This window comes from Arvicola amphibius, chromosome 18 (assembly GCF_903992535.2).
Source record: "Arvicola amphibius chromosome 18, mArvAmp1.2, whole genome shotgun sequence".
In the NCBI taxonomy this organism is placed as follows: domain Eukaryota; kingdom Metazoa; phylum Chordata; class Mammalia; order Rodentia; family Cricetidae; genus Arvicola; species Arvicola amphibius.
Genome location: NC_052064.1, coordinates 27727198 through 27739809, shown reverse-complemented (window position 1 = coordinate 27739809; position 12612 = coordinate 27727198). Strand labels below are relative to the sequence as shown.

The window sequence follows — 12612 nt, the reverse complement described above, 5'->3', positions numbered from 1 at the left end:
GCACCTAGAGCTCACACTTCAAAGCTGGCAGCTATGCGCACTTGAACGAAGCGCTTCTCCCAGCCTTGCAAACCTGAGAGAGGACATTGTCTACCTTGAGGCTTTAATAATCAGAGTCAGGAACAGAAGCACAACCCGTGGCCACAGCTACAGGAGGCTGAAGCACAATTACCTGAGCCCAAGTTTGAGGTCAGCCGGGGTAACAGTGCACAGAGAGACAGAGACAGAGACAGAGATTTTGTTGTATAATACATAGCAAGGTCCCGATAACTGTAGCCTATTATAGTTTGTTTATTTATCTAGTCCAAGGTTATTTTCCCACTGGAAAAACAAGAGGCAATAATACAAATGCACGCTCTGAGGAGACTGACTGCCGTTGGCAAGAGAACATCTGCTTTTATTTGCGGAGTTCCAGGAGGCCACACTAGCTGTATCCCAAATAACATTCTCTTAAACGAGAATCAGATATTCCTAATTGCGTCTACTTTATCACTATCAATAAATGTCTAAATAACTCTCTCCTTTACCATGCTGGAATTCAGTCTTTATCCATATCCATAAACACTGTTTTAAGAAACTTTAGTTACCGTGCCCTAGGTGATTCAACCTGAGCCGTGTTCGTCATCTTAAGCTCGGTGATGCGTCTGTGGTTCTGCGTGAGTAAGGACTTATGGAAGCTGCCATTTTTACAATATTTTACTATTACATATTTAATGAACTTCAATAAACCTCTTCCTGGAATAACAGAGGCTAATATTAAACAACTTATTCATTGAATCAACACGAGTGCTTGTTTCTTATCTAAAGCTCTACTCATGTGTACAGAGTAATTAATACCTAGTCACTATCTTAAGTAACTGAGAGCTAACAAAAACACATTTATCTAAATCACACGCAGGAGGCAGAGGCAGGTGGGTCTCTGCGAGTTCGATGCCAGCCTGGTCTACAGAGTGAGGTCCAGGACAGCCAGGGCTACACAGGGCTACAACCCTGTACAGAAACACCGGGGGCGGGGTAGACCCCCCAGTGTCTACTATTAGGGACACAGGTAGAAAGAAGTGTTGACAACGGAACCCAGCTAAGCTGCGGGCGAAGAGTAAATTAGCACAGAACATCTAATGCCCGAGCTGAAACTTGGAAGGTAAAGAACAGAAGAAAAATAACACAACCAGCTGTTGGCTAGGCTTACGGAGAAAAGAGAAAGGTGAGGGTCAGGGAGGCAAGGCTAGAAAGTGAGCGAGCGGTAGAGAAAGCCTAAGGCTTCTAACCTTGACTCCATAGTACAGTGCACACGGAAAAAAGCTGTACCAGCGACGTAATACAAAGTATAACCAATGTGAAGACATGGCTAAAATCATAGAGGGAAGACAGGATTCAACGAAATCCAGAAGGGAATGGTATAAGGATGAACTACCCACAATCTTCTCAGACAACCCTTCGTGTTTGTGGCCTGTCACGCATTAAGTGGGCAACTTACTTAACTTCTCTATGCCTTGGTTTCTATCTAAACAGAAAACAAAACCACATGTGAAAAAATAAAACTAAAGAAGCAATCACAAAATTTCTCTCAGGATTATTTGCTGAAATTTAGTGAGAAAAAAAGCATATAAAACATTTGGCATATAAACATTAAAACGTCTTAATTATACAGGTTGAAGCCTAGCACAACTATCTACTATCTGACATGTTAGAAAAAATAATATTGCCCGCCTTCTAAGCCTGCTGGGAGGAGTGACTTGACTGAGTTTAGAAGAAGGGCCTGCGACACGTGTTTATAAGCAAGTAAACGACATTACTAATACAATGTCAAAAACAAACCCTTCCACGCTGCAGGATCTCACTCACATCTTAGAAAATAAATCTAGCTTAAGTGCCAGAAATGCCTTGCACGGAGGAAGACCATAACAGGCAAGACGTAATGAAGCTGTTTTGACAATCAAAAGAGACGACGAGCAGAAGCAAAGGTTACAGTAAAGGTCACGGGGTAGAAGCTGTCTAGATCAGACTCCTGGTTACCCGAGAGGAAAGGAGAAAGAAGAACATTAGAGGAAGGGCGTTCTCACTTCTGTCAAAGAATGGTGGTGGAGTTCAGGTCCGCGAGAGCTACAGTAAACTGTCCACAGGAAGTCCTGTGGACATGGCGGGGAGTTACTCAGCTCCTGGCTATGACAGGAGAAATAACGAGCCAGCCTAAGAGGAGACGGCAAACAGTATGGGTTTCATCCCATCAGAACCTGGGAGAAGTGGCCCAGAGGAAGCTGGTGGGCCAACCACGGGGCGCGACAGAGACGTTCCCCCTGTTCAGCCTCTAACCTCCCGTTCACTCTTTGAAATCAAATCATCTTTGCTTTCAGGAAGCCATACCCCATAAGACCAAATAATCGTTAACTTAAAATAACTTTAGAGGGGCCATTATCTACAGGTGCTCATCACGAAGATCTTTACTTCCTCTTTAATTCTGTTCTCTGTCCAAAAAAACCACTCCTCTAGACGGCCAGAAGAATAAAGTTAAAATTTACTCAGTCTCTTTTCTCCAACAGTATTTTATATGCATATCTAAATATGATAGAACATTAAAATCTTACACTTAAAAGAAACCAGCAACACAGTATTTCTTTTTAACTAACAGAGTTTATGAGACAGTATGAGTACTATCTAAGAAAGAAAAAAATGTCTCTTACCTGATGCCCCTATATTTGCCTTATCTTCAGGAACCACAGTTTTATCCTTGCTTAAATCTTCAACTAAAAGTTTGTCAAAATGCTCAATACAAAGCCGGCTGTCAATCTGATAGAGCAGCGCAGGGCAGAGGTATGTAAACAAATCGGGTGAGATGGGAGAGCTGGGGCCAAGACCAAAGTGCTTCAACAGCTGAGTGACATTCAAACACTGCAAGGAGATGGAGAGAGAGAGCATAAGCAGGTCTCAGATGATGCAGAAATAAATTATTGTACAATTAAAACATTCTAAGTATCACGCGAAGATAATTGCATTAACACATAAGAATCATCCTTTCCACAGGAATTTATGTAAAGATTTAAACAGGGATACATTCGACTAGATTACTCAAGGCTTTCTAGACGTTCTACCCATGTTTCTATTCTAACACATGAAAGATAATGACCCAGCCAAATCTCCAAGATTCACAGAGATCAGAAGGGCTCTTCCTTACCAAAAGGCAGCACCGGTGACTCAAAGAACCATCAGCACAGGCATGTTTCCTGCCGAAGGCATGCCAGGAGAGTGTTATATTGAATAACCGGGGCACACTTTAGCTCAATGAGTTTCAGCACAACAGCAAAATAGTAACAGCAATCCATTAGAACACACACACACACACACACGCACACACACACACAATCCCGTTCCAGTCCAGTGTGCCAATGTGCACTGAGGGAAGCAGGAAGATGAAAAAGGTAGTAACTGGGGACGCCCCTCATTGCAAGGTCTTGGGTTTAATCTCAGTACAAAATATATATATATATATATATATATATATATATATATATATATATATCCATCCACTGATATTTCAAAAACAAAGCAGAAGGCAGTTATACAAATTTGGATATATCATAAAGTATAAAGTAAAAATTAATGTCTTATATTAAGATTAAGAAACTGAACCCTTTCTTTCTTCTTATATCTACCTGGTCTGGCTGCATACTTCTTTATTGCCTAAGTACCTCCATCTTTTCAGTAGCTCAAAATAACTATGACATACAAAAGCAAAACCTACTCTCAGGTCTTAATAACTGTGAGGTACTACGCTACTCAATGCTCACAACATTTCCACAAATTCCGGGGTGTCAGGGCGTCAGATCTGCCAGGACAGCAGCATGAAGATCTCTTGAGTCTGACACACTGAGTAAATATGAGAATATAGCATGATATCACATGGGGAGGGCACGGAGGTCTTATCCATACTAACAAATGTACACTTTAAAATCTCATTGAAACTTTGACCTATCTTCTTGTTAAAATGACTGTTGGTAACTGCCGGCAACAGGTGTCTGCTGATTTAGCCAGGAAGAGCGGCAATGAACTTACGCAGATGCACGTTACTCTCAAAAGCAGTCACACCGCCCTCCCCTCATCGGATGGTGCTGCTTATCGCTCATACAAACAGACAAAGTCAGAAAGCTTTTCTAAACTTGAATGAGACTGCTAGAAATCAGAAGAAAAGTGGTACTGGCAGACAAGTAACCGAAGACTACTCTTTAAAAAGCCAAGGAGGAAACAAAAGTGCAAAGCCCTCCACAGCATGAGGACCGAGGAGGAGAACAAGAGCATCCCGGAGGCAGGGCACTTCCGACCACGCTTCGCTCCATCCAGCCAGGCCTGAGAAGGCCTCAGCAACGACTGAGAGCAAAGTAGGCCTTATCAAAAAGAAATGAGGCAAGAGGCCCAATGCATGCACAGAAAACTCAGAAGATAAAACACTGGAAACCGCTAATGGACTTCAATAAATTAATAATTATGCAAGATAAACTGTTCTAGCTACTTTCAAAAAGGTCAGGTTGATCAAGAGAAAATATGTTTTAATTTTCAAATATTTAAAAACCAGCCACAGTATTAATAGTGACAACTGTCAACTAGAGTCAGAATTCATAAAACAACATTGCAAAAGAAACTAAGAATATATTTTCAAACAACATTTAAATATTTAGACTTGAGGAATACAAATTTGAGAATAAATAAAACAGTGACTAAGAATTTCCAACATCGATTTTGATTCCTTAATCCTTAGAACTGTTACCTGACATTCCACAAGTAACTACTCCTTATCCAGACCTAAGCTGCCCCACAACTACGCGGGAACCGCCAAGTGCCGACCACGGCCCCGCTTTATACCTACTTCATGTTGGCGGTCATCTTCCCTGTGGTCTTTGTGGCTAGCAGTGGAATAAATTGCACTTTTTTTAACATGCGGAGCTTCTCGCTTTCTCGTATGTCGAAGTTCACCGTCAATGTCAGGATCAAGATCTTGGTGTCCGTGGCCGTCACGCTCTGGAAGGTGTACATGCGGATGACCCGGGCTGTGTGCACGGTCAGGTTTGTGAACCCGATTGTGCTCGTACTGCTCGCTGTGGTCATGGTTGGGGAGGAAACCTGGTGTGTTAGCTTCAGAGTTTTCTTTCTTCCTCTTCCCTTTTTCCTTTTTCCTGACCTTCAGCGGCTTCACTTCAGATTGTTCTTGGGTTCTATTGGTCTCTGTGGAAGGTCCGTGACCCGGCTCGCCGTGCTCACTGTGGGGGACAGAAGCATTGTGAAGACGCTGAGTCGTGTTCTGCTCCAGGTGATGGTGTGAGCGGTGCCGATGACGCAGGCGGTGACCGTGGTCACGCAGGTGTTTGTCCTCAGACTCCACGGGGACTTCAGCTGCCTCCTTCTCCGGGTCGCACCTGTGGTTTCTCTGTGACGTCACACTGGTCGCAGTGCGGTTCTCTGAGCTGAAATGGTTGTGGGAATGCTGGTGGCTGTGCGAATGAAAATGCTTTCCCTCCTGAACCGCCAGAATGTCTAAGTGAGACACATGATCGTGGCCCAGGTCCTCGTGATTAATCTCAACGACTTTGATCTCTCCAAGGCCCAAGTTTGTTAAAAGTTTCTCCAGCCCGAAAAATGATAATCTTCCATTTTCACCATAACGGTCAAAAAGTTTGTCAATATAGTACTTCTTTTCATTTTCAGCATCCTGCACTGAAAACTTGCTGGACTCGGACTCTGTCATCCCACGGTGGTGTCTGTGCAGCTCCTCGGGGCCATGGTCATGGTCGTCATGGCAGTGGTTGCAATGATGGAAAACAAATGTCAGCAAACAGATGAGGCAAAATTTTGTGTGTATGTGCACCTTCATTTCTGTTCTTCCTAGAGAGACCGGAGAGACGGGTGTTAGCTCACACCTGGTATGGTCAAGACGGTAACGTTCTTTCGCATTTGCCAAGGCACTAAACAAGTATTTTATCCCTTGCTTCGAGACTCCCTCTGAAAAACAGCCCTTTTTATTTAATTGTATTAGTGAATAGCACTTTTCAATTAATACAAATTCTCAAGAGACAGGACAGTTTTAACTATTTTGAAAACACCAAAGACACTCTCTCTCTCTCTCTCTCTCTATATATATATATATATATATATATATATATATATGTATGTATGTATGTCTATATATATAGTTTTATTATTGGCTTACTTTCAGTCTGATCCTCTAAAAAACAAAGGTAAAATAAAGCTCCTCTGTTCCTGCAAACAGGGCTCATGGTTAGGGCAGCAATAAAGAAAATGACTGAAATGGGGGCTAGAAAGATAGCTCAACAGTTAGATCCTAGATAGATAGAAAGATGATAGATATACATATATACATATTTATCTATCTATATAGACATGTAGATATAGACAGACAGGTGACAGACAATTGTACATATATACATATCTATATAGACAGACAGACAGACAGACAGATGATAGATTGCTTTTGCAGAGGACCCAAGCCAGTCCCCAGTTGTGGTACCAGGCAGTTTACAATCTGAGGTAATTTCAGCTCCAGGGAAATATAATGCCATGCGTTAACTGCCATGCGTTAACTGAACACACACATAAATCTCCCCACAGAGACATGCACACATAATAGATCTTTTAAAAATCATTAAAATTATTTTTTAAAAAAATCAGGAAAAATTTCTCATTACATACAAATGCTTAGAATTAGATAAAATAAAAATCCAAGAGTAAGTAACTTTCTACAGTTGCTTGATATAAAAATAATAACTTAAAATCAAATGTATTTTTGTTTATTTTTATTTTTGTTTCTGAAGGCAGGGTTTCTCTGTGTGACCTTTGTTGTCCTGGAACTCATTCTGTAGATCAGGCCGGACTTGAATTCAGAGATCCACCTGCCTCTGCCTCCTGTGAATGCTGAGATTAAAGGCGAGCACCATCATCCCCAGGTCAAATGTATTTGTATATACTACAAAAACTAGAGCATGAAACTAGTAACTAATACCTTTATTAATAGCTAACAAATAGCTAGGAATAAATTTAACAAAGTCTAAGGAAAGGTTCAAACACAGAAAAAGTTCACACTTTACTGAACAAATCGAAGGCTTAAGTAAATAGATGGCTATCCTACGTTTATGAGTGGATGAAGTGTTTATCTGATACAAGCTCGGTCAAAATCCTGGAAGTTATTTTGTGAAAAGCAATGAGCTGTATGTAATATTTCTGTGAAAACAGACAGCATCAAGAGTGGCTATGACAAGCTTGAGGGAGAAAACAGACAGGAACACGTATTCAATTAGTTCTTAGAGACAATGTGGTAGGTATCTGGTGCAAAAACAGACCAAAGGAAGGCCCACTAGATGGCTCAGCGGATAAAGGAGCTTGCTGCCACGCCCAATAGCCTGAGTTAAATCCCCAGAATCCACATTTTGCAAGTTTATCCTCCAACCTCTAGAGGCATGTCATGGCATTTGGATACACACACACACAATCACAATGCACACACATGAGAGTGAGAGAGAGACAGAGATTAAAAATGTAAAAATGAAAAAAAAAGGAATATGCCAAAAGAAGAAAAAATAGTCTTATAAAGAATACTGTTTCCTTGTTGTCTGTTGGCTCAATTTGCACAAAGAAGAACGAACACCCTACCCTGGTGCTCTCGATCTGACACCACACACAGTCAAGTGCAGATAAAATGGAAGGCAAAACCCAGACAATAAATGCTAAAAGAGGAGTGTCCAAAAGTGGCAGCCACTGCAGGAGCCACCAGCTGAAGGCGGGCACTCAACTCTAAATGAATTAAATGTGAATTTGAATTTTGGCTTCTCGGGCATCAGTCACATTTACAACGCTGGTCCTCTACAAGCAGCCGAGGGCCGCGGTCTTGGATGGAGTGGGCACAGGAGACAATCGTGACTGGAGTGAGACACAGCACACTTCGAGATTCCAGAAACAGAACGTGAACCGGCTTTGGCATTTTGAACTCTTCTGAACATATGAAACTAATTTCATAATACATTTAGCTAATTCACATCTGAAACTCGTTAACTGGTATTTTACAACCTGTTAATACTATGTATTGGAACTGATGCAAGCATTTTACATCGGCATGATATAGGGCATAACTTAATTCGGACTAGCCGTATTTCAGGTGCTCAACAGGCGTACGTGACCACTGACCACCATTACTCGAAAGCGCAGCTCTACAAACGTTACCTAAGAACTTCAAGAAGGCACCGAAAAAGGAAAACTGATGTCACAGACTTCAATTAAAATTAAGGATTTCCGTTCAAAAGGTATCTCTGAAAAAGGAAAAGAAAAAAAGAAAACAAAAAACAAAGAAACAAGTCATAAGTATGGAGGTGGGGTGGGTGGATCTGAGAGGAACTAGGGGAGGGGTGAATATGATAAAAACGCACTGTATGGAATCTTCAAAGACTTAATGAAATCATTATGTTCATAAAAGGAAGCCATGGCCTGGGAGAAGACCACCGGGAGCATAAAGGCATTGACTCTGCTGTTTACAGGGGAAAAAAACAACAAAACCACAAAACGAAACCACCTTTCCTTCTTAGGACTAACACGGTAGGGAGAGCAGGGAGGACCGCACGTGCCTGCCGTTCTCTGCAGCAGGTGGGAGGAGACCTGGAGCTGAGAGAAGCACTTGGCTTCGACTACTCCATCGCCTTTGCTTCCTTTCAGAAAGAGGAGAGAAACTGACCGGAAGCAACCTGGCAAATCGTTAACACCTGTTGATGCAGGGTAGTGGGATGCAGTGGTCGCTGTTTTCCTGACCCCACATACCTGCGCAGAGGTTAGCGAGGGGTGGCTCTGGGAGCAGCATGACTGGCATCAGGATCATCCTGGAGGCAGGAGTACCCTAGTCATGGAGTACACCCTACTCAGACCTGCCACATCTGAGTCTTGGGTTATGGTTTCAATCCAGCTTCTTACTGAGTCCGATAGAAACTAGCTAAAGTTTGAGGTCTAACAATTTATACCAATAAATTATCAAGCACTCCTCATTAGATACTGTAGTCAACCAAAGGTTATAATTATCTGAAAATGTTAGGATGAATTATATGTGACATGAGCTAAGAATTATTAGTCTATACATCTTACTGCAAAGCTACACTGAGATTCGATTTTTTTTAACCCAAGCACTTCAATTTCTTATCCAGTCTCACTGATAAAGTCACCAAATATTAAATTTAAATATTAAATTTAGTGATGTGGCTAGAAGCTACAGAGCACCAAGAAACTGGGAACCACCAGAAGGGAGGTAAAAGGAAATTTGGTAATTAAGGCTTCTTCTCCCTTAACGTTTTCAGAATCTGTGTCTGTGGTCGCCTGGTTTCAGACTTGTTTAGCCTCGGGGATGCAGGACAACAAACCACTGTTGCTTGGTCAGACCGTGAGACTGTAGGAAAGCCATACAAGGGCTCACTGGCAACTCGCAGGAACGGATGTCAACAACTCTGGGTATCTGACTACATACATCTACGAGGCAATAATCAATCGTGTGTTAAAAACATGACATACCTTTCAGAATGAAACCAAATATCCCATGAAAAGGACGGGGCACGTCCTGGCAGAGGATGCTGGCTTCTCAAGTACAACGGGGTGAGCAGAAGAGCCGTGCTGGGTAGGGGGCATGCTAATCAAAGCAACAAGCTCCCTGGCCTGAGGGACCTCCTTGTTAGCCAAAAATAATCAATTAATCAATTAAAAAATTTAAAATTCTATTTATTCCACAGTTTCTTCCCCACCTAGACATTTTAATGGTCAAATGAGAAAGAGTCAGTAACCCGTAAAGCCCAATGCAGACACTCTTTTTACTAATAACTGTGACGGTTTTGTCTTTATTTCAGAAGCACCGAAATAAGAGAATAATGCAGAGATAAATTGTCAGCCTAGATAAAATTACATTATTCTACTTGAACACTAGTTAAAATGAGCCCCTCTCTCGTCTGCGTCTCACCACTCCTCTCTGAGGTGCTGGGTAAGCTGGCGTCTGAGTTATCCGCCCATCTGATACACAACTGTCACACGGCTTGTCCACTGTGCCTCATCTCACTGCTCAGTAAATGGGGACCAGCGGTAGTAAATGTAGATTAGAAAGTATCTATAGAATGACACCATGAAAGAGAAAACCTAGAAATCATATACATAAAATTTATGTCGCTATGGATCACTATACATTTGTGTAAAGGACTCAATGTGTTGCAGGGATTCTACTCCCCAGTCTCTCAATTACTACATTCAGGGGAGAATGATGGGTCCATAGGAGCGGAAGTGACCCAGGAGTAACCTCTGGCCACCTTGGTACTACCACTCTAGCAGATGTGTTTGAGGAATCCATCTGAGCCGGCTAGGACGCTTTGCAGAGACCCCTTCTCAAAGGCCGTAGCTCAGGTCAGCGAGTTCTAGCTGTCACAGGAACAGTCTAACTGTGCCGGGGTTCAGGGTCTCTCTGCTCTGGTTACTCAGAAACGTGTCAACCTGCCATGGATGGACGCGAACTCAGACAGTGGAAGGAGAAAAAAAGGAAAGGGGTTCAGGAGTTCACCCTCAGCGCCGGGGAGGGAGATACTGCCCTAGTCAAGCAGCCCAGCCCGAGTTAGCGTGGAGCTGGGAACCAGGCACACCTTTCATCTGCGGAACCTCCTGGGTGTTCCGTGGAAGTTGAGAATCCTGTAACTGCCACAGGCTGCCGTGGGTGGGAGAGGGGGGTAGAAAACGTCAGACAAGCCCATATATGACTCCAACCTAAACACTGGCCTCAGAGGACTTGGCTGTGCCTTAAACAAAATATTCCCACCATGTCTCTGCTTTAGAGTTCTTCAGGCTCCATGTGTTCAGAGTACTGATTTTATAACTGAGGATAGTCTTGGCTTGGCAAGACTTCTGTGCTCTGCAGACGCCAGTATGGATCCGACTGCACAACAAACGGCAGGATGAGCTCTGACAATAAACAAACTAGGGGAGTCACCGTGAACATGGGCTCAGGTTCCCTGTTGATCCGTCATACAGCGCCACAGTCGAAAGGTTAGTATCACTGCATAACTGCGAAGGTTGAGTTACAGTAAGGCAATTTCATCATTGCGCAACCACAATATTTCTAAACCCAACATTTTGCTTTGGATGAGATGAAAAGAAAAAGAAAAAGAAAAAGAAGTTCACTAATGTTCTCCTATACTTAGTTTTAACATCTGAACTGTGCGGTATAGCTGAGGTCAACCTGGGCTGCATCATGATACAAGTGGGCTCGTTACTAAGTTCTCTCTCCACCTGGGTGCTGGCCCGTGAGCACTTTCACTGTGCATAAAACAGCTGAGTTTTATACCCAGATGCGGGTGCTCACCTGCAAGTGCACTGCCATTCAACTGATGCTTACTTTTTAATGCACGTACAAAAATACAGGCTTCCACTTTGAACCAGAAAAACAAAACTGGAAACAGCACAGATGAATGTTTTTTAAATTTTTTTTTATCCTGAAATAGTTTAAAATTCAGCAGTTGTAGAAATAGCTCCAACTCCACATCACCTTCCCGTCAACTTTTCCCAGTGGTCTTACATAACCACAGGCCACTACCAAAACCAAGAGACTGATGCTGATTACTTGTAATAACCACTTGACTGTCACTATGGTTCCCCTGCAGAGCACACAGGTGTCTGTAAGAGGAGCCACCCGGGTCCTTACACAACACCAAGCAGGAGGCAGCAGCACACACGCCACACTGGCAGGCACAGGAAGACTGGGCAGCCCTGCCAGGGCACAATGGAGTGCTTCCCCTTTGCAGTGCTCTTCCTGGGAGGCACACTCACCTCAGCAAACGTCAGTAAACTGGCCTGGCTTATCCAGTGTACAATGCCATGCGTGAACCAAAACACAAGGTTATACACAATAACGACCATTTGTGTCAATTTACATAAAAAGAGTTTGAGATCTTTGACAGGACATTCTTCCATAAGGCTTAGAAAATTCTTTAATTAAATTGAATTTTTTTACTATATAATGTCAAGTTACAGATTTTTGGTTTTTCAAGTAAAGTAATAGTACACCTTATACACTAACTGTTATTATTACAAACCTTCTGATAGATAGTTTACCTATACAAGTAGACATAAATGTAGACGATTAAAGAGACCCCCCCAAGGAATATTTAACACTGAAGGCAGGCACACCCACAGTTGGATACGACACCAAGACTGTGGAACTGACCACCCTGGCAGCCAGGGCTCTTGTTTCCACAGACTCGCATCTCATAGCCAAGTGGCCCATCCAGCACACCACAAGTGGAATAAAACTGTTTCCTAATGATAGCTAGTCAATAAGACAATATAAACCAAAAACAAAGTCATTCAATTAGTTACTAACGCGACTGCCATAGAAAAAACCACCAGTAGTAAATAATTTATCTCCAACACTGAGTTTCAAGAAAGGGCAATCAGGCCAGCAGAAACTCCATATGGCATCTAACTGGTTCATTTCAAACATTAAAAAGGGGGAAAAAAGAATTTTGCCTCTCCTCGGTTGCCTCTCAGACACACATGTAATAAACACGATCAGGAAAGCATTACAAGTCCTTTATGCTAGCCCTTTTG

General features: G+C 42.5%; 1 protein-coding gene across 2 annotated transcripts in view; it reads right to left on the bottom strand.

The window, feature by feature from the left end:
* Positions 1-12612, bottom strand: part of Slc39a10 (solute carrier family 39 member 10) — a 44806-nt gene that overhangs the window by 23146 nt on the left and 9048 nt on the right. Inside the window, exons 1-3 of one of the 2 annotated variants that reach the window (XM_038315289.2) lie at positions 8221-10084; positions 4859-5871; positions 2682-2889 (exon numbers count right to left, since the gene is read on the bottom strand). In XM_038315289.2, the coding sequence (XP_038171217.1) occupies positions 2682-2889; positions 4859-5860 (1210 nt within the window). In that variant the 5' untranslated portion in view covers positions 5861-5871; positions 8221-10084. Of the gene's footprint in view, positions 1-2681; positions 2890-4858; positions 5872-8220; positions 10085-12612 lie in introns of those variants that run through there. The other variant, XM_038315290.2, reaches the window with a different exon arrangement.